Consider the following 22,072-nt stretch of genomic DNA (forward strand, 5'->3'; position numbering starts at 1 on the left):
AAAAAAGTCATAGTATAGCATGTCTAAACAAGTCATAGTATATTATGTACAGTATACAGTATATAGTATCTTGAAAAAAAAAGTCTGTCGAAAAAGTCAAAAAATGTCATAGTATAGTAGCTCGAAAAGAGTCATCGTAAAGTACTTTGAAAAAGCCATAGTATAGTATGTCAAAAAAAAGTCATAGTATAGTATGTCAAAAAAAGTCATAGTATAGTATGTCATAAAAAGTCATGGTAAAGTACATTGAAAAAAGCCATAGTATTGTATGTTGACTAAAGTAGAATGAAGCCATAGTATGGTATGTTGAAAAAAGTCAGTGTAGTATGTCAAAAAAGAGTCATAGTGAGTACGTCAAAAAAAGTTTTAAAAAGTCATAGTATAATATGTCAAAAAAAGTCATAGTATAGCATGTCGAAAAAAGTAAAAAAAAGTCATAGTATAGTATGTCGAAAAAAGTCATAGTACTTACTTGAATAAAGTCAGTATAATCAGTATGTATAGTATGTTAAAAAAAGTCATTGTATACAATGTCGAAAAAAGTCATAGTACTTACTTCAAAAAAGTCAGTGTAATCAGTATGTATAGTATGTTGAAAAACGTCATAGTATAGTACGTTGAAAAAAGTAAAAAAAAGTCATAGTATAGTATGTCGAAAAAAAGTCAGTGTAGTATGTCAAAAAAGATTCATAGTGTAGTATGTCAAAAAAGGTTTTTAAAAAAGTCATACTATAGTATGTCGAAAAAAAAGACATAGTATAGTATGTTAAAAAAGTCATAGTATAATATGTCAAAAAAAGTCATAGTACTTACTTGAATAAAGTCAGTATAATCAGTATGTATAGTATGTTGAAAAAAGTCATAATATAGAATGTTGAAAAAAGTTATATTATACTACGTTGAAAAACGTCAGTATAGTATGATGGAAAGAGTCACAGTATGGTATGTCATAAAAAGACAGTATAGTAAGTCGAAAAAAGTCATAGTACTTACTTGAAAAAAGTCAGTATAATCAGTATGTATATGTTGAAAAAAGTCAACTTTTTGTTGACTTTTTTCAACCTACTATGTTTTGACACAATATAATATGTTGATTAAAGTGAAATTATAGTTTGTCATAAAAAGTCATAGTATGGTATGTCGAAAAAAAAAAGTCATTGTACTTTGAAAAAAGCCATAGTATAGTATGTCAAAAAAGTAAATAAAAAGTCATAGTATAGTACATTGAAAAAAGCCATAGTATCGTACGTCGAAAAAGTTGACAAAAAGTCCTGGTATAGTATGTTGAATAAAGTCATAGTACTTACTTGAAAAAAGTCAGTATAATCAGTATGTATAATATGTTGACAAAAGTCAAAACATAGTATGTTGAAAAAAGTCATAGTATAGTACGTTTTGCTCCCACTGGACTAATCCTTTGCAGAATAAAGATGTTTCTCAAAAGCTTAGATGTTTATGTTGAGATGATGATGTGTTATTAGCTACTTGATTAATTCAGCAGACACTCATAACATGTTCAGAGCTAAAACTCCATTTGTTTATAATTTATTACATTTTTTTCATACACCTTCAACTTTATGGGAAAGTTTACAGGGAACAGGATTTATTATACAAAGGTAAACATTCACAAGAACGTACCCACAGCCAATATAAATTCTCTACTGTTGTCACATAGTGACACTCATTGTAATCAATTTCTTTTCCATGTAGTTACACATTTAAAAAAAACACAACTGATAAGCCCCCTGAATGGCATTCCTTCTAGACTGACAAAACAAGTCAATAACTTCAATTCCCAACTATACATACAGTACACAATCTTGCTCATGCTTTATCACATTGTTTGGTGGTACAAGATCAAATGTATAAGCACCGCATTCATGCCACAGCAAAGTGACCAAGGCTGACTTAGACACTTTGGTTTTAGAGTTCACACCTGCTGTTATAGGAAAGTGTGGGAGTGCATAAAACAGTGAAGCCTGAAGCACATTTAGTGAAGTATGCGTTGTTATCTGCTATTAGGCCTTTCTTTCCCAAAGCCAACCATGTGCCAAGCTGCAGGTTCTTTTAACTGACAGTCGAATAAATGAAAGAAAACCGGAGTGAAGCAGCAGCTGATTTGGACTCAGTTTTACATTTCTCAGGTGATGGAGACATGGATTGTAAATCCTGGTCTCTATTCAGCCCTCGAGGAACTTCACCCAGAGCAGAGAAACAAAACAGCCAAGATGATGTTTGCTGGTCGTCATGGTGACAGCATGGGTGGCCTGTCAGTTAGCCTGTGAAACGACGGTCTGGCAGCGTGGGCACAGGCAGTCTGCAGAATCTGCAGTGTAGCGGCGGCAGCGCGGGCACCGGGCAGCAGAGGTGGGAACCGCTGCTATACTGTAGGCACTGTCCTCACGGATAACGCCACCTGACAGGACATAGACATGCACACATACTGAGCATTGTGGAAGTCATCGCTGAGTCACTTTTTGTCCACAATAGTATAGACCATTGTGTGTTGAACAGTAACGGTTTTCTCTGTCTCGGACATAATTATACTGGGCCGGGCTGTTGTTTTGATCTGATCCTCTGAAGTTAACCTGCAGGTTAAACATACAGCTTAGGTTACCATGGTGATGCACGCCAATAAAAAGGAGCCGGCTTCATGATACCAGAAAACCTGAAGATCGCTGGCTAACCCCGTTAATCTTGCTTCACAATACATGCCTCATGCATGGGTAACTAATAGCGGTAACAATGGCTCCGTTCCGTTTAGGTACCACTATGGCAGTAAAGCTGTTTCACTGCCATAGTGGTACCGGCACAGGCACAGGGCCCCGACACTGGCAATGTTCTTAGTGACTCCTGTGTTTGACAGATGGAAATGTCTGCTGGGAGAAAGGACGTGACGCAAACTCTACTGCACCATTACGTCACTATCTTAGTGTCAACATTCCTCACCCTCCAGGTTGATGAGGAAGGTGCCGTGGCTCAGCAGGGCGTCTGGGGGCAGGTCACGGGGTAGCTCACTGGTCAGGCTGACCCGCGCTACCATCATCAGCTCAGCCAGCTGGGAGGAGGTGGAGGTGGCTTCATCTTGTAGAGACTGGGAGGGAAGTGGAGGAGGGTATGAGTTTGTATTTATGCAGTCCCTTTGAAACATGGGTGTAGCATATTTTATATATTTGTACTTATCTATTTATTATATATTGACAGTAATGTAAACATGCGTTACATTACCAGTGCAAAATATGTTACACCTCTTAAACTATGATACAGTAAATGCCAGATCATTTATCAATGTAGTGCTATGTAGGCAAACAACCCATTGCAGACCCATTTACTTGGCATATTTCTATAATATCTTATAATACATTATATATAATATATACTATTATGTGTGCATGATTCTAGCACTCTGGAACTGATGAGGTATAATGTTTGGAAGTCTTCAAGCCTTGCCATAACTATATATATATATATAAATAAAAGTTTAACAATTCATCAGTCATTTCAAGGTACGGTGGATGCACGGTGGAACATATGAATATATACAAATATAAAAGGTGTCTTTTGTCGACTTGCATTTACGTAAACCATGTATAGCAATGTTTTCTTTAGGTTTGTGGAATACTTAGGTGCAAGTATTTGGCAGAGGCGTAAGGGGTCCTCACTAAAGAAAATATTACGTTTTTCAATTAAAAAAATAAATAATTTCACATCATTTTGGACCATTATTATTACCATATTTGTGTCTAAAATGTTGGAAAAGCTAGAGCAGAAAACGAATAAAGAGCACTCAAAAAGCAACCAACTACAATCATTAGATCTGAGAAAAGTCATTTAACGTTAGCTAGTTTTGATGCCCACGTGGATTTTACATTCATTCCATTTAGGTGGTGGCTTGGGTGCTCCACCTAAGCCTTAATGCTAGGGAAAACCCTGTGTAGTGATTTGCCAACACCATTTGATTTACCTCCATGAGTTCAAACAGCAAGCCGGGTTCAATGGCAATAGTGAGGTCGTACTGAGCTGCATTTTTGCCTGGAATGGACGACAGGAAGGAGTCCCTGATGGCACAGGCTCCTTCAACTGCTTCCTCCAATCCTGGACGCCGCCACACAGAGCTGCTTTTGATCCAGCCACTTTTAAACAATGTCTCTTCTCCTGCAGCAACAATTACAGTTTATGAATACTTAGCAAGCAAACACATACTGTATATATAAAAATATATATACAGAGACTGTGTGGTTGAAAACCCACGCAGTTATATGGAGTTAACGTCGCAATAGCTTCACAACACAAACCAACAGACACATACCGTCATGTCCTGGTGCGTGTAGATAGACCTCTTCGGCTAGATGTGGCAGGATGGGAGCTATTGATCTGGTCACTCCATCCAGAATTTCCTCTAAAACGGTCTGACATGATCTTCTGCCCAAAGAGTCCTCCGGATCACAGTACAATCTGATTGAAAGGGGCAGACATAAAGATATAGATGGAGGGTGGGACAAAGAAGGACAAAGATGTGGGAGTTTCAAAAACACTTAAAGTGCTCATATTATGCTTTTTGGCTTTTCCCCTTTCCTTTATTGTGTTATATATCTTTTTGTGCATGTTATAGGTTTACAAAGTGAAAAAGCCCAAAGTCCCCCCTTACCATCTCCAACAGAAAACACTGTTCACAAACTGCTCCAAACAGCTCTATTGTAGTCCAGCCTTTACTTCAGAGACAAACGTGCGTCACCTTGTAACACACGTTATAATGCTCGCCTAGCTGCTAGCGCGGCACGCCCTCATACTCTGCAACTAGTAACTGCAACTGCAGTATGAGTACTGTGCATGTGCGACTCCCAACAAAGATGGAACAGAAGTGAGATGCCTCACTCTGTAGCTAAAACAGAGAGCTCAACACACAGGGTGAAAAGAGGAGCTGCAGCAATGCGCAGTACAACAAACAGATGGTGTTTTCTGAAAATTAAACCACATAAACCTATTCTGATATAACCTCTAAATACAATTATGAACCTGAAAATGAGCATAATATGAGCACTTTAAGGAAAAGTGAAGCCATTGGAAGAATATAAGCACAGCTAAACCAAATGTGGGTTATTTGTTGTACCGGTCTTTGATGATGCTGAAATAAAAGCTGGAGAGGTCTCTGGTGATGAAGGCTTGGAGGACACGGATGGCCCTGCCGGCATCAAACTCACTGTAGGCGTCCGTCACCTGCAGACACATACACACTTCAGTGGCTTTCACACAGGTACCCTCATTTCAGTCAGCAGCTGATGCTGCTTGGACTGAGATGAACAAGTTCTACACCAAAACACACCTTGATGCTGTACTCGCGGAGCAGGTGCAACATGTACTGATCAATGTAATGCATCTCTTTGGGGTCGACAGTCTGCACACGTGGGTCGAAACCGTGCAGGTTGCCGAGCAGGAACTTCAGAGTGTTCCTTAACTGGGAGAGGCGTAAGAACAGAGTGTGAAAGCAGTGAGTATCATTTGTAGAAAATAACCATGTCACTTGTACCATGTCGTTACTGCACTGGTACCTTGCTGATGCTGTCTCTGGCTGAGTTGAGTGCAGTGGGTCCGATCTGTACCTCAGAGAAGACGTTTGACTCAGCCACCCACCAACGTAGCACATCTGCCCCGTAGGCTGGCATAGTGGCGTCCTGAAAAGGATGGGACATGTGAGGAAAAAGTGTGTAGGAGAAACAAAAAGTGCTTAGTATTTAATTGAAGTTAGGATGGTCAGTATTCAAAATTGCAATAGCTGAAGGTTCTAGAGCAAATGGAGTCTTTAAACAAAGTTAGTTACGCCTTACTGAGGGTCCTTTCAGACCAGAAAAAAAGCTATCTGACGATTCGCCGCAGGGTTCATCATCTTTCCCCTGACCTTACCTTTCCTCCATTAATGACTTCATCAGGATCCACAACGTTTCCTAGAGACTTGGACATCTTCTCTCCTTTCTCACTGACCGCAAAGCCATGGACCACCAGAGACCTACACACACAAACACACATCAATGTCTTATATCAGCAAAATTAAAATATTGCAAGAGAGACTAGTGTGACTGACGTTTTTCAATAATAAAAAAAAATAAATGATTTGGGCCCAAAAAAAAGATGTTTTAGTTGATATTTGTATGTGTTGGAGTATGTAAAAAAAAAAAAAAGTAATAAAAACGTCATAGTATAGTATGACTAGTATTTAGTATGTCAAATAAGTCTGGAAGAACATGCAAACTCCAAACGAAAAGGCCCAGCCCGGACTGGGGCTCGAGCCAAGTGCAGAGTCTGCAGTGCTAGCAGTGCTAGTTGGAGCAGTGCTAACCGCTGAACCACCATGCCACCAAATGTTTCTGGACATCCAGCAATTTATATTATTAATACAGTTTAATAGTTTGTTAACTGAGATCGTCGGAGTGAAATGTACAACCCTAACCCACCAAATAAAGTATGTCGAAAACAGCCATTAAAAAGTAATATTATAGTATGTCGAAAAGAGTGATAAAAAGTCATCGTATAGTACGTTGAAAAATAGTCATAGTATAATATGTCGAAAAAAAGTCACAGTATAGTATGTAGCCATTAAAAAGTCATAGTATGGTATGTCGTATAAAGTAATAGTATGGTATATCCTAAAAAGTCATAGTATAGTATGTCAAATAAAGTCACGAAAAAGTCATAGTTTGGTACATATGACAAAAAAAAAGTCATTGTATAGTTTGTCGAAAAAAGGTTATGAAAAAGTCATAGAATAGTATGTTAAAAAGAGTCATAGTATAACCCAACTTAAAAAAAGTGCATTAACAGAAAATTGCTGGAGTAGCACTTGAAACATCATCATGAGCTCAAAGAAAATGGACTTTATTGTCATTAACTGCAGGGCACACAGGAGGTCTACACACTGTAAGGCTCCAACTAAATAATGTATTATTATTTATTTATTTATTTTGCCTGGATATGCGCACACTTGGTCCCTCTTATGACTTTATTGTCCTTGAAAATTAAGTATTAAGGCTTCTTTGCCTTTTTGTCAAACAATTCCAGTAACTCTAAACTGACAAACTTGTGTATAAGTGTCACCATCAATTACACCTATGACCAATCACAAGCATTTTCTATTCTTGGGAAAGCAATGTTCACCGGATGCTTTTTTTCATTTAAACGCTATTTATTCATGTTAAAATGTGTATCCACTACATTGCAGTGATTTGTATTGTAATGTAAGTTACAATTCAGTCCAATTTATTTTTATGTATCTGGTAAATGAATTAACAGTGATTTACAGTCATTTAGATATAGCTCACAGCAAGACTGTCTAAAGAAGCGAGCTTGTGACCGGGAGGTCGGGGATTCAATCCCCAGACCGGCAGGATAAAAATCTGGGTGGGGAAAGTGAAAGAGCAGCGATTGCCCGTCCCTCATTACCACCACCGAGGTGCCCTTGAGCAAGGCCCTTAACCCCAACGGCTCCAGCGGAGCTGCTCAGTGGCCAGCAGATCAGACTGTGGTTGTACTGGGCAGCTTTCCAGGTATGAATGTGTAACTGTGAATGTGACAGGTCGTCGTTGCAAATGAGAATTTGTTCTCAATCGACTTACCTGGATAAATAAAGGTTAAATTAAAAAAATAAAAAAGTGGATAGGTCACTCACTTGTAAGGTGCTTTGTTCCTGACGGCTACGCTGGTGAGCAGCGAGGACTGAAACCAGCCTCCAATCTGGTCCTTCCCTTCCACATAAGCATCCGCCCTGGAGTCTGACTCTGGAGGAGAGCAAGTTGTAGAAAAATGAGAGGTAAATCGTTTTTACATTCATGCCTCTAAAATATTAGGTAAACAAAATGGTTAGTGCATGTGAAGACTGTTCCAGAGGTGAAATGTCTAGAGAGAACAGCCAGTGTTAGTGAGTAGACTCAATAACCATGCCTTGTCCAAATAGCCCGTTTTATATATTTTAACTCCAGATGGTTACAGAGAGACCGCTATCTGAAAGACAGGTGTTGCAGCCATGGCATCACAGGCACAAAGAACGTTCAGCCTCATCTATCTCTATCCTGAACCAATCCACAGACAAAACAAATGGCAAAGAAGTGCAGAGTTTGGGCCATTCCTGGAACAAGAAAAAAACTGCCACAGAGAGAAAGAGAGGATAAAAGTGAGGTGTTGGCGTTCATGCTGTCTGAGTTCCTCGTAGTCTCCTACTTCCACATTTGGTATATAAATACTCCTCACAGCATTTTTAAATGCACTATAAAGAGTATCAATCAATTCACTGAATTGGACTGAATGTCTATTTTTTGGTATTTAGACACTGGAGAGGTGCTGTGTTGTTCAGTGGTAGAGTGAAGATGAGAGATCTTCACTCTGGCAAAACAGATGTCTTGACTAACATAGGTATTAGAGAACATTTACAAGCAGACTGAGACAAGAGGAGTAAAAATGTCTGAGAAAGACAGACAGAGAGAGAGAGCCAAAGACATTGGAAGACAGAGGCAGCTGTGTTGGCCGGTAGGCGGATGATCAAATAACCTGTGACCCGAGGTTTGCGAAGCGGAGCAGGGAGCCAGCTGAGACGTGACTCAGGCTCCTCAGTGTCTCCATCCTTCTCCTCTGGAAATGACAACACAGCCAAAACAGCGACATTGAACAGGTCCACCTCAGCAAGTCATTTGATCTTGTGTTCTGATTCACAAGCAAACAAATGACAACTTCACCTAAAATCGTTTTCATTTCACCGTAACACTGGGCGATGTGGAGAAAATCAAATATCCCCATATTTTTGAACAAATACCTCGATATCGATATTGTTGCGATATTGTAGGGTTGACAATTGATGCTTTCACAAAATATGCGCACAATGACATTTCTGATAAATAATCATCAGTTATGTTGATATAATAACTATGTGGGTAAAGGCAAATAATGGAACAGCTAGAATTGCTAGAACAATTACAGCACTCTACTGTAATGCAGCCTTTAAAACCAGGAAAAGACAACACTTGTGTCATATCAGGATATTACGATATCCCAAATTTAAGACGATATCTAGCCTCATATCATATCTATATAACATCGATATATTGCCCAGCCCTACTTAACACATTATTATTTGCCATCCATAGTGTCACACCGCTAGCATGGCTAAAAGAAAATGGTACTTGTGTCTAGAAAATTCCACAGAACAGGTAAACAGGTGATTTTTCACAACCTGCCTCTTTATAAGGCTACTAGACAAACCTGTGGAGAGGAACAGTTTACTGCTGTAGATAAAAACACGTTGCTTTTCTTCCCATACTGGCACACTTTGGTATGTATTGTTTGAAGACTTACTACAAGATTAGGTTAAAGGGACAGTTCAACTCAAAATACATATTTTTCCTCTTACCTGTAGTGTTTTATCAATCAAGATCGTTTTTGTGTGAGTTGTCCAGTGTGAGAGATCGTCCATAGAGATGTCTGCCTTCTCTCGAATATAACTGAACTAGATGGCACTCGGCTTGTGGTGCTCAAAAGCGCCAAAAGAATTTATTTGAAAAACTCAACAGTAATGTCTCTTTCCAGAAATCATAACCAAGATAATCTGACCTGGTTGTGAGCAGTTTCATGTAGGAACTAATTTCTTTCTACCGAACTACACCTGCCAACCGTATCACAGCGCAAAAGTAAGTGTACTCATGGACAAGAGCCTTGTGCTTGTGACAGCCCACGATGTCAACATTAATGGTGCCCTCCTTCGCTGAGCTGTAACGTTAGCTCAGGTGAGCTAGCAGTATTGGTTAGCTATAAACTAATCTCCACAAGCTAGCAGTGTCGGACCACGAGCCTCTGGCTTTCAGCATCACAAGCCGGGTGCCATCTAGCTCTATTATATCTGATAGAAGGCAGACATCTCTACGGCCTATATCTCCAACACTGGGAAACTTGCACCAAAACTATTTAGATTGATAAACAGCACTACAGGTAAGAGGAAAAATGTGCATTTGTGATTTTGGGGTGAACTGTCCCTCTGGCAGTGTATCTGCAATATAAATGTGTTCACTGATTATATTGTCGGATGTTCTACTAATGTTGCATTGCAGACACCTAGCACGGTGAGCCTGGTAATAGTATGCTGAGGCTGCACTGCCTTCTAATCCAGGTGTGTGGTCAGCAAACTACTGCTTTTGCTTACAATACACTTTGCAAAGCAACTTCATTAGTAGGCTGTGTAAGGCAAGTGTAAGTAGCTTTCTCTACAATAAAACTAATGAAGGGAGAGGTGATTAAAGGCATCTTGAAAGCTGGCAGTCATTGAAGTGAGCTGGAGAATTAACTGCTGCTATTCTGAGAACAACCTTGACGAGTGTCATTGGAGAGAAAGAAGTGTGAAGGAGCAACATCATCACATCGATGTACAAATATCAACGTTTTTGTGGATTACGAAAAACTGGATGAGAAAGCATCAGTTTTATAGAAGTAATCAGCAGTTAAAGCATTTTGCAGCTATGGACATCAATTTTCAACAATTACACATATAATGATATAATATATATAGTCAAATAATAGTCTTTCACAGATGCTGATTCCCACAAAATTAACTAAATCTATTTGTACTTAGTATGATGTGCATAACAGGACAGATGGAAGTCATTTCAGATGTACCTTCCAGTACAGCAGCCCATGAAGCTCCGCTATCAAACCAGATGTCGAGGACGTCTTCTCCCCGAACGTAGTCAGTCACTGGACCTGCTTTACTCTGATAGAGACACACACAAAGAAACGGTAATGGATGAGCGACTGCAGTTGGCCAACAGAAAACTGATGACAACTAATGACAATATTAATAATCACATTTAACACTACATTGATTACTTTTTAAGGGAGGGCAGAAGAACTCAAACTCCTGACAAAAATATCCGTCTTTAGCTGGAAGTTGTTCCACTATGTCCACCGGCTATTTGCTATAACTTTGTCTGCCTGCTGGGAAAGTAGTGTACAGTGGCTTTATCAGAGGTGTTAACCAAAACAATACATTACAGGAGACTTAAAGGTGCTCTAAGCGATGTCACGCGTTTTTTAGGCTACAACATTTTTTGTCACATACAGCAAACATCTCCTCACTATCCACGAGCTGCCTGTCCCCTGAACACACTGTAAAAAAACACGGTATCTGTAGACAGCCGAGGCTCCAGAAACGGCAACAAAAACAAACTGCACCAACCTGCACCACCAAACATAACAAACATTCTTCAAACAGTCTTCCAGCCAATAACCAACAAGAAGGATTTGGGGGTGGGGGTTAGCGGGTTAGTTCGCGGAAGTTAGGGGGAGGGGACGGGATGAGGAGGAGGGAGGGGCGAGCTAGCCTCCGTTTAGTTTGACAATACTTTGAACGTCAACAAGAAGTGACGTCCCCCAACATCGCTTAGAGCACCTTTAAAATGTCGCAGTTCTGCAGAGTTGGGAGATAATTGTTCGATTTGTTATTGGGTAAATCATTTCACATTACTTCCAGTAATTCTGTTCAGTGTGGATATGAAATATGTTGATAATGCAGCTTATTCATTAAGAAAAAATGAAAAGAAGAAAAATAAATAAAACTATTGCTTTTAACACTTACATTTACACAGCTTTGTGTAAAGTGAGAATGATTTTTTTTTTTTCTGCGTTCCTTACTGTTCAAATATATGCCTTTTTGTTTTTTTGAAAATCATTCCAAAAAGCATCTCTTTGAGCTCTGGTTAACGTAGCGATTTGTTATAGCTTTCAACGTTTTGTAGAACAAAATCAATAGGCCCACACAAAAGATGTGTGAGAATGTTCAGTTTTGTATTCAGGGTTTTTGGCCTTTTCTTTAAAGGTGCCCTGCCACACGTATTTCATTACTTTGTGGTAATGTCTGAAGTTCTACCATGGACTCTGTAACATTTTTTTGTGGGAAAGAAATGCCTTGGTTACCTTATTTCAAGCCATTCTAGCATGGTATAGAAAGCCTGCAGGAAGACTCAGCTCAATTTGTGCCAGTTTTCATTAATATTCAACGAGCTAAGCTGCTTGACTCTGATTGGCTAACAGCTAGCCAATGAGAGCCTGGCTATCAGCATCCTTTACCCAGCGCAACTGGTTCATGAATAGTAATGAGCTCAGGCAACAGCTTTTGTAATTGGCCTGATTTCTCCACTTCTTTCTTTTCAATGGCTAGAGCTGACAGAGGAGGTAGCAGTTCATTTTCACATTCACGACATAGCAAAAAAAATACTAGTAAAAATGGTTTTATGTGGCAGGGCACCTTTAAAGATGAACAGTAGAGAGGTAACTAAGAATACAAATCTTCATTAATGCCAAACAGCTCTCAGTAATTAGTGTCTACTCCTGCCAAAAAGCGTTCATAATTATAATATGCATCATACTAGAGAAGGATTACCATGGCTAATCTCATCTGATGTGTCACTAAGGCTGGTTCAAACCCACAACTCGTTCCGAACTTAATTGCACCCTCACATGTACACGAACACACATACAGTATACTGACCTTCTTGAGCACAGCTTCTGGCAGCAAAGTCTCAACAGGAAGATCCCACCAACAGTCACTGCCCTTTTCTTTGAAGAGCGTTGCTATATGGGACACCGTGTGTCTGCAGAGACAGGAGGAACGTTTAGTAATAAATAATAATAAACTTTATTCATACAGCATTTTTCAAAGTGCTTTACATGGTTGAACCGGGAACAAAAACATGTCATGACTACAAAGAAATAAAATCAGCAATACAAAAAAATTAAATGAAAATAAAATACTTTAAAAAGTGGGCACGTGGTAAGTGTGTGTATCCGAGCATGTGTACGATGCAGTTTGTCTGCATATGTGGTGTGTATCAGCTTACTTGTTGATGAGAGCCTCTCCAGTCTCTCTGTGGTAGAAGACTGGGATTGGGACGCCCCAGCTTCGCTGTCTGGAGATGCACCAGTACGTCCGTCTGTCCAGCATGGTCAACAGGCTGCCCTTCGCTGACTCGGGCAAAACACGCACCTTCTGCAGTACCTCCTTGACAAACACACACACACACACACACACACTGGGTTTGTTTTTCCCTTTGGAACAAACTGTAAATGTGAAGTAAGTCCCTCACTTGAAACATAAACCACATCCCTTCCTGGAACCACCTTATGTGCACCAGAAACAGACTATATTTCCCACCCAGGAAATGAAATAGGAGCTTAACAAAAACTAGTCTGACCATAACATGTCTTCCAGCTTTACCTTGGCCTTGTCTTTAAGGGACGCCGTGTTGATAAACCACTGTTTGCTGGGCCTGATGACGACAGGCTGCTTCGTCCTCCAGTCATACGGGTAGCTGTGGACACACTGCTCCTCCTTCACTAGAGCCCCACACTCCTTCAGCATGGAGATCACTAACACAGGCCAATCCACAAACAACAAACAGAGAAAGATATGAAAAACAACACGTGCACTCACACATCCACATGCGCTAAGTAAGTATCTTATTGTGTCATATATTATGCTGTACCTTTGTCAGTGCCTTCTCTCATAACAGACAGATTCTGGAGCTCAGGGCCGGCCAGTTCAGTGAACTTGCCGTCCTCATCCACCATACACTCCTTTAGTAGAAGAAAAAACATGCAAACAGTTAACCGTATCATGTCAGCCATGTCTCACTTTTTTCCTTGCTAAATAACTGAAACAATTAATCAATTATCACAGATGTCATTGTAAAAAAAAAAAAAAAATGGAACGTACCACAGACAGTTTAAACTGTGAAGCCACGCTGTAATCCTCCATGCCATGAGCTGGCGCTGTGTGGACCAATCCTGTTCCTTTTGCCATAGTCACATGATTGGCTGGCAATAGCAGCACTTCCTTGTCAGGAATTGTGGGATGTTTGCAGATCCCACCCTCAAGTTGGGAGCCTTGGTACAGAAGGACAGGGGCATGGTTATGTTTGTAACTGACAAGACACCTCTGTGTCTGTGTGTGTGTGTGTGTGTGTGTGTGTGTGTGTGTGTGTGTGTGAGACCTGTAAAGGTGGCTACACTATCCAGCTCTGTGCCCAGCAGCGCTGCCACGCTGGCTGTGCGCTCAGTGGCCACCAACAGCAGCTGAGAGTTGTCTGCCCTCTTCAGCACAGAGTACCTGCAAACAGAAAACAAGGCACTTGCCTTTACTACATTTGGTACCACTTCACATTCATATAACAGACATAATCTGTATTGTTAATCAAACATTTTATCACTGGCCTTCTTTAGAATAAAGACATTTTACGATGAAAGCTTAAAAGGTCCCATGGCATGAAAATGTCACTTTATGAGGTTTTTTAACATTAATATGAGTTCCCCCAGCCTGCCTATGGTCCCCCAGTGGCTAGAAATGGCGATAGGTGTAAACCGAGCCCTGGGTATCCTGCTCTGCCTTTGAGAAAATGAAAGCTCAGATGGGCCGATCTGGAATCTTCCCTTTATGACGTCATAAGGGGAAAAGTTACCTCCCCTTTCTCTGCTTTGCCCGCCCAGAAAATTTGGCCCGCCCATGAGAAAGAGAGAGACATAATGGCTTGCAAACGAGCGAAGCATGGCAGTTGGTCAAGGCCATACCCCCACCCTCCACCTTGCCCCCCCTCTCTCCTCCTCAATAGCATTTTAAGCTACAGACACAGAAATGGCACATACTAAGTAAAGCTCATTGTGGGACTGGCTCTAGTGGCTGTAATTCTGCACCAAGGCTGAATTTCTGGAAAGAGACTTCAGATACAGTATTAGGGGACCACTGAGGTCTATATAAAAGAGACTTCAGATACAGTATTAGGGGACCACTAAGGTCTATATAAAAGAGACTTCAGATACAGTATTAAAGGACCACTAAGGTCTATATAAAAGAGACTTCAGATACAGTATTAGGAGACCACTAAGGCCTATATAAAAAAGAGACTTCAGATACAGTATTAGGAGACCACTAAGGTCTATATAAAAGAGACTTCAGATACAGTATTAGGGGACCACTAAGGTCTATATAAAAGAGACTTCAGATACAGTATTAGGGGACCACTAAGGTCTATATAAAAGAGACTTCAGATACAGTATTAGGAGACCACTAAGGTCTATATAAAAGAGACTTCAGATACAGTATTAGGGGACCACTAAGGTCTATATAAAAGAGACTTCAGATACAGTATTAGGGGACCACTAAGGTCTATATAAAAGAGACTTCAGATACAGTATTAGGGGACCACTAAGGTCTATATAAAAGAGACTTCAGATACAGTATTAGGAGACCGCTAAGGTCTATATAAAAGCATTCAAAGAGCACCATGTCATAGGACCTTTAAGACTGGAAATCTGACTGCTTTACAGACTAATGTGTTTTTTTTTAACATATCCTTTAATGTAAGACAAACAAAAAGGTTGTTTTTTTAAATTGGAATTTTAACTCTTAAATATCAACATGGGTATCTGCCTAAGAAACCTAGTATTGGTCAGACACTATAGAGCAATCAAGCAAATTGCCAAGTGCTTTACAACACAAAACAAGAAGACTGTGCTGTCGCCCCACTTAGCTCTTAGTAATCCTCAGGTACAGCGTAGATTAATGAGAGCTGAGCCATCTCTGCAGAGACACTTACTGGGCTTTGGGCATGTAGCAAACGGCCTGGTTGGCAGGAATGGTCCAGGGCTGGGTGGTCCACACCAACACAGAGACACCTTCCAAACCTGCTGAGGTACACAAACCATACACCCATACACTGTTAATAGATTTCGCACCTGTTCAGAAGTACAATATTTTCTAAATAGAATTACCGCCTAACAGTTGTATGCCTCCGCCAACTAGTCAAGTTGCAGTTTACATCCATGTCTGTCCAGACTCAAAGTATATGTAGTCAAAGACTTTGTAAAACATTTAAAGAAATTCCCTCCTGGGGGTCCTGAGACATCACGTATACAGGAATGGAACGGACGTCAGTCTGTAAGTCCGCAAAAACATAATGCCTCCGGCCACAGCCGGCACAGAGGTGTTTAAAACCTCAATTACCTGTATGTGTGTGCACGCATTTGTATTACCTTCTGAGGCTATCCCCGGTGGCAGTGTGCTCAGGGGGAATGTGGCATAGATGGCTCTGCTCACATGCTCAGGGTTGTACTCCAACTCTGCCTCTGCTAAGGCCGTTCTATAGAGGCACAGAGACAGGAATAAAGCACACAACAGGAGCAAAAGCAGTTAACATATGTTGATCTAGAGTACAATTGACTAACATATCGATGCATCTATGCAGCAACCTCTGCATAAGCATACTAACTCAGTACCTTGATGAAGGCGACCAGAAGACTGGCTTGTAGTCCTGGTAGATGAATCCCTGAAAAACCAAAAAAAAATATGATATTAAAAATATGAAACTGTCTGGAGAAAAATCAATAATATCCAAATCCCATTCCTGTGCTACTGTAAGTTCCTGTTGCTTTTACATTGTTGCAATAACTACTAATGTTCCTATTGCCAACAAAGGTTTGTTGAACAGCACATCATTGCCCACCTTGCTGTGCATCTCTTGAAAGACTCTCAGCTGAGCAGCCTCATAGGCTCCATCATACGTGTAGTAGCACTTGTCCCAGTCAGCCATCAACCCCCAGCGCTGGAAAGCAGCCTTCTGACGAGCAATGGCCCCCTCTGCAAACTCCCGCGCTATATGGAATGAAAACATTACAACAGGTGCAAATCTAATAACGGACATGTTCATCCAGCTTCTGTCCATCTTTACCTTTCTGTCTGATCTGCAGGGGACCGAGGTCGCTCGTCCCCATCTCCCCCAGAGCCTTCAGCTCGATGGGCAGACCATGGCAGTCCCATCCTGGGATGTAGTGGACCTGCCGCCCCCTCAGCATCTCAAAACGGTTACGGATATCTTTCAGGATCTGGACCAAACAACAGTGAATTGAATGTTCATTTTGGCAGTGTTTGAGCGGTCATTGCCATCAGAAAGCTTAGAACTTTACAGCAGCGACTAAATGCTACTGCAGGTGTCGACAGCAGCCAAATAATAAGTCATAATTATTATTCTTTATAATGCACCATAAAAGCAAAAAATTAATTACTGAAACACAACAAGCACAGTGTTAACTAATCACCTTATTGAGTGCATGTCCTACATGAGGGTCTCCATTGGCATACGGGGGTCCATCATGTAGGCAGAACTCCTTCTTGGCCTTCCGCTCTCTTTGCCAGGAGTACAAATCTGCAAATCCACACTCCTGCAAAAGTATTTAGATGTTCCATTTGTCAAAAACAAAACATTAAAATGGAGCTATCTGTATCAGTGCTTAAATATCAAGATAATGTAGCCTACATAGCTAGATTTGAGTTGTGCAAATTTAAGTATGTCTACACAGGCCGCTAGAGGGTGAAAAGTCACTTAGTTATGTATCACCAAACCTAAGTCAATATTTAAGCCGTGATCTGTCAGTCAGACATTATTTCAGAGTGCATAACCTAGAACGGAGCCTGTCTGTTGAGGGGAAAGGAGGAAATAACTGCCTTTCGAAACATCTGATGCATGCCGAACTAAGGAATGAACCCTAAAGAAATGTAATGTTAGAAGATGTTAAGTCATGTGTTACAATGTGTCCAGCTGTCAACGAGCAGGGGGAAATTAATGGGTTTTTTTGTTTTTTTTGTAGAGGGTCGGCTTCTATCATTCGTCGTACCTGCTGTATCTGGAGTTCTCGGTCCAGCAGCTTCTGTCCAGTCAGTTTCATTGGGAACTCAGTCCGGGGAAGGAGCACTGTGTCCCGATACAATCCCTGAGCAGGGACTGCGGCGGGCTGAGCGCTGCCTTCTCCTGAACTCACACCGCGGCTGGAGCTGAAGGAGAGAGCACGGTGGAGGAGGCCGCCTCCCCGGTGTGACCTCCTTCCCCATCTCGCTAGCGTCTGGCTTACTGCCGAAACCCGGCACAGCAGCATGGAGAGGCGAAGTAGCTCTGTGGCCAAGCAAAACCACAAAAAAACTGAAACCTGTTTGGTTGTTTCTGAGTTGTGACAGTATCGTGTTGTTAAATTCCGCCCTTCGTGCAACGCTGTTTCTTCCGGAAGAAATTGAAGAGGGGACAACTACGGAAGCCCATTTGGACGGAAATGGCAAATCAAATTAGCTAGGTCATGACAAGTGGTGCAAGCATAAAAAACTGTTCTATGGGTGCATGCGATTCCTGTATACACCGGAGGACGCTATTTATCCATCTATCTTCGAGGGAAGCAAAATGGAATAGTTAGGCCTGTGATAGATCTGAGTACTCGTTTATTTATAGATATTACGTAAAACGTTTAACAACACAGTTGTCTGTTTGAGTTGTTTTACTTTGAAGGTTTTACCGGAAGTACACGTATATCATTGTTTCAATCTTGACCTCTTGACTGCTGTAGAATCTGAGCTTTGACTGCCGTCTAGTGGTCAAAGTGAGGAACTACAACTCCACAGATAGTACATTAGCACTGATTACTACTATTGCAGGTACTGGTATTATTACTAGTTATTAATAATAATGAACAAATATAAAATATATAATAAAATATAATGACATGGATTTGACTGCTGTGATGTGTGACTTTTGGTGAATTAGTTTTTACTGCCCCCCCACTGATTTAACTCAACAGTCCTCAATGAGAAAATTACCAATAGTATAACAAATATTAACACTGATTCTTATTAAAACAATAACAATAATGAATATTGCTATTATTGGTCATGCTAATTCTTATGGATAGTAGGCTATCTGCTCTAAGAACACGTACAACTAAACACTGAATATTAGCAACTCAGGGGCTGTTTTATTTTGAAGTTGTCGTGAAAATTGTGTTCATGTAAAGATAAATCTTAGTGCCCTTCAGTGGTTACAGTGAGGAACTCCATATTCTTCAGTGGGAGTATGCTATTAATGTACATTTATAATGTTTCTATCAATATTTCTATTGATTGTCATGTTACTACTTATGTTGATATTATCTCCATACATAATATACACTCACATGGGTGAACAGAATATTAGAAACAGTCTTGTTTGGTTTTTATTTTGAAGGTCTAACCGGAATTATGCTTAAGCTACGGTGTCCGTCTTGACACTAGTAGGTTTGACTTCTGTCTTGTGTGTTAAGAATAATGTTTTCAGTAGGCTACCATCCAGTGGCCACAATGACTACAACTACAGTCTTAAGCAAAAAATCTTACTTACAGGCCACAGAATATTTCATACAAACATGTTCATTGTTAAATAAATAAATAAATAGCCTAATACTTTGATTGTGCAACTAATGCTGTGCTGTGTTTCGGTGAACTGTTGCTCACCAGTTTTGCCAATTTGCTGACAAACAGGAGCCTTTTTTTAAATATGAAAATGTTATCAAATTAATAGGCTGTTATCAATTTTAGCGCGAAAGTTGACGACGTCAACTTTATAGACTTATAGAACTTGACGTTGATAACTTGATAACTGGACTTTGTAAATTAGTCTTTCACGTGCGCTTAACTTGCTAATATAGTAGACTATATTTCCGACAGCACCTGAATGCAGCACGACAGAGGCTACAGCAGGTGTTATAGAGTGGCTGATGTCACCAGGGGTATAAAACGCACGGCTGCATATCTACTTTCATTCACCCTTCTACTAACCTGAGGACCAGAGCAGAGCAGAGCAGTTGTTCACACACACCACGCCAAGATGAATAAGATGTGTTTAGCGTACCTTGTAGCTCTTCTAGTCGCTCTCCATCTCATCTCAACACAGGTTAGTTTTGTCCCTCTTTCGGTGTACGTTGTTTTGTTGTCTTTAACGGAATATCAACTTAAGTGTTGAACCGTTTTAGCGCTGAAGTTGTAAACTTGTTGTAGGCTTTGTTTTCTCCACGGCTTCCTGACAAGCTCTGTCACAGGTGGTCCGTCTTGGCTGCGATTTAAATCCGTGGCCTGCGAGAGTAGCACTGTAGGTAATGGTTTAATTCTGAGCAGAAAGTGTGATTTTCAAAATTAATAAAGGGATAGGTTTGAGGAAACTTACAGGAATTAAAAATTTGAATGTGATCCGTTTGATCAAGTCCTAAAGGCGAGAACTAATTTGTGTATATATATATATATATATATATATTTTTTTTTTCCTCCCTTGTGTTATGGGTTGATAACATTCTCTCAATCTTTTAGAAACCCATGAGATTGGAGAGGGATGGTTTCAATAGGTCTAATGAGTTTGAGCCCCGCATAGTGTAGGTTTAGTGCTAAATGTCTGTAGGTTTGTTTGAAATGAACCTGCTGTCGACATCTTTAAGTAAAAATGATTTGCGCTTGTGTGTTGCAGGGGGTGCAGGCCCAGGGCGTTAACCCTACCGCCACGATGACTAAGGCTGCTGTTAAGGCCAACAGCAACTTGACGTCCACCTCGAACGGGACCTCCAACGGCTGCGGGAGGACCGACGCCTTCACGCCGCTGCTCCCGCTGACGGTTGCAGCCTTTCTCCTCAGTTGGCCCTAATAACCGGACTGTTCGCTCTTCGCCCACTTGTCAACACTGCTGGACTGGGCACGCAACGTTAGTCCAAGAGCAGTTCTTTGGAAGTCCCGTCTCTCCCAACACTTTTGGATTGCACCAAATGCTTTCCGTAGCCCAGAGCGCATCTCCGCGCCCTTCTGCTATTGACGTTACGCCGTGTTTTTTTGCGAGGACTATGAAAGTTCCTTTTGTCTGGCAAAACACCGGTCTGTTTCTTGTATGGTGGTGAATAATCTATTTGTAGCAGGTATAACGTGTATGCCCACCAAGCTTTAAAAAAACCCTACAGGCTTAAACGTGATTGCAAACTTTTTTTTATAATTACAAATTCTGGAAGTGTAATTCTTTTTTTAAATCTAATAAAGCTTTGAATATGTGACCACATGGACTTATGAGTTTTGTATAACAAGGTGAGACTATAATAGTGGGTTTTAAGGATTTAAAAAGTCAAACCTGAATGGCGTGCAGTTAAAGTATCTGTCTGCATTTGAGGTGGACTGAGGTAACTTTCTGAGCCATTAAACTTAACATCTGGAAGCTAAAGCACCTAGGCTTATCTAGCTCTGCTTTTAATGTAGGGCTCATATGGTAGGAGTTGAGGTAAATGTCTCCATACTGGGACAACAATGTGTCAACTTTAGTGTCCGGTCTCACATCGTGAAGCTATAAGCACTTTTAAACTTAAGCTATTCCAGTCTTGATAAACCTCTTGTGCCAATGGAAATGCTTTTATTGTATTGACTGGATAATGCAAGTATTCTCCTGCAAATTTCAGTTTAATGGCATAGTCAAATCTTCCTTAAATGCATTTTATACACTTGTCTTAGTGTTCCTCCACTTAAATGTCTGTTGCTGCACTTGGATGTTTTGACCTGAGGTGGAAAGTTCCTGTGCTCTAAAAAGTTCCCATTAATGCACATTTTGACATTGGTTTGGAAGGCAGTTGTATGTCAATATGCAGTGTGTGAGAGCTTGGAGTCTCGGTGCACTTCCAGTTATAACTGACTTGTGTGAAATTAGAAATATTTTGTGGTCTATTGAAATGAGCATTATTTGCATCTTAGATTCTGGGGTTTTTCCCAATGTGAGGGGAAATGCAAATTTGAAAAAGGAGATTAATCAAAGTATTGTCCTTAAAACCTATAAGGGAGTCCTTCTCCCTTCAGTTGTTGGCCCACCAGTGAACTCTATCAACTCTGTGAAATTTAAAACTCATTTATCAACTGGCCACAAATAAGGTACAAGAGTAAATGGTTTTCTCACTACACAAAATGATGTGAGTACTAAACAAATACAAAATACTTTTAATAATTGACTGAGGGGAATGAATAATTTAAAGGCGGTGAGCCAGGCCTCCTCCACCTGGTGGGGACTTTGCCATCAAAGGACCTATTTCTGGGAAAGATCGACTGCTGGAATTCACCTGTTTTCCCCCCTCCCCCTGTGCACCCTCTCTTGATCTGTGTGGGAATTGCATTCCACCCTGACCACATGACAATGGCTGTATTGTCCAGCTCATCTTATCTGCTCCAAAGCTCGACTCAGATCAG

At 40.6% G+C, this 22,072-nt stretch overlaps 1 protein-coding gene and 1 long non-coding RNA gene across 4 annotated transcripts; one reads left to right on the plus strand and one right to left on the minus strand.

Moving 5' to 3' along the window:
• Positions 1 to 1,510: 1,510 nt before the first annotated feature.
• iars2 (isoleucyl-tRNA synthetase 2, mitochondrial) lies at positions 1,511 to 18,062 on the minus strand. Of its 3 annotated transcripts, XM_078277354.1 has the most exons (24): positions 17,692 to 18,062; positions 17,116 to 17,238; positions 16,749 to 16,902; positions 16,524 to 16,672; positions 16,297 to 16,346; positions 16,054 to 16,160; positions 15,618 to 15,705; positions 14,019 to 14,134; positions 13,742 to 13,911; positions 13,512 to 13,602; positions 13,244 to 13,395; positions 12,867 to 13,027; positions 12,518 to 12,620; positions 10,648 to 10,741; positions 8,536 to 8,616; positions 7,661 to 7,769; positions 5,902 to 6,004; positions 5,550 to 5,672; positions 5,324 to 5,455; positions 5,111 to 5,217; positions 4,310 to 4,455; positions 3,965 to 4,155; positions 2,950 to 3,094; positions 1,511 to 2,416 (listed from the first exon to the last, which is right to left on the minus strand). In XM_078277354.1, the coding sequence occupies exons 1-24, from the start codon at positions 17,947 to 17,949 to the stop codon at positions 2,271 to 2,273; spliced, it is 3,099 nt and encodes a 1,032-aa protein (XP_078133480.1). In that variant the 5' UTR covers positions 17,950 to 18,062; the 3' UTR covers positions 1,511 to 2,270. The 3 variants fall into 3 exon arrangements, with proteins under 3 accessions (XP_078133480.1, XP_078133482.1, XP_078133481.1); XM_078277356.1 differs by lacking the exon at positions 8,536 to 8,616; XM_078277355.1 differs by lacking the exon at positions 8,536 to 8,616 and having other exon boundaries at positions 15,618 to 15,708.
• A 1,443-nt stretch (positions 18,063 to 19,505) lies between these two features.
• LOC144535468 (uncharacterized) lies at positions 19,506 to 20,904 on the plus strand. The gene is made up of 2 exons (XR_013503673.1): positions 19,506 to 19,766; positions 20,331 to 20,904. It is a non-coding gene; the product is annotated as an uncharacterized LOC144535468 (long non-coding RNA).
• Positions 20,905 to 22,072: the final 1,168 nt, after the last annotated feature.

This window comes from Sander vitreus, chromosome 20 (genome assembly GCF_031162955.1).
Source record: "Sander vitreus isolate 19-12246 chromosome 20, sanVit1, whole genome shotgun sequence".
Lineage (NCBI taxonomy): Eukaryota > Metazoa > Chordata > Actinopteri > Perciformes > Percidae > Sander > Sander vitreus.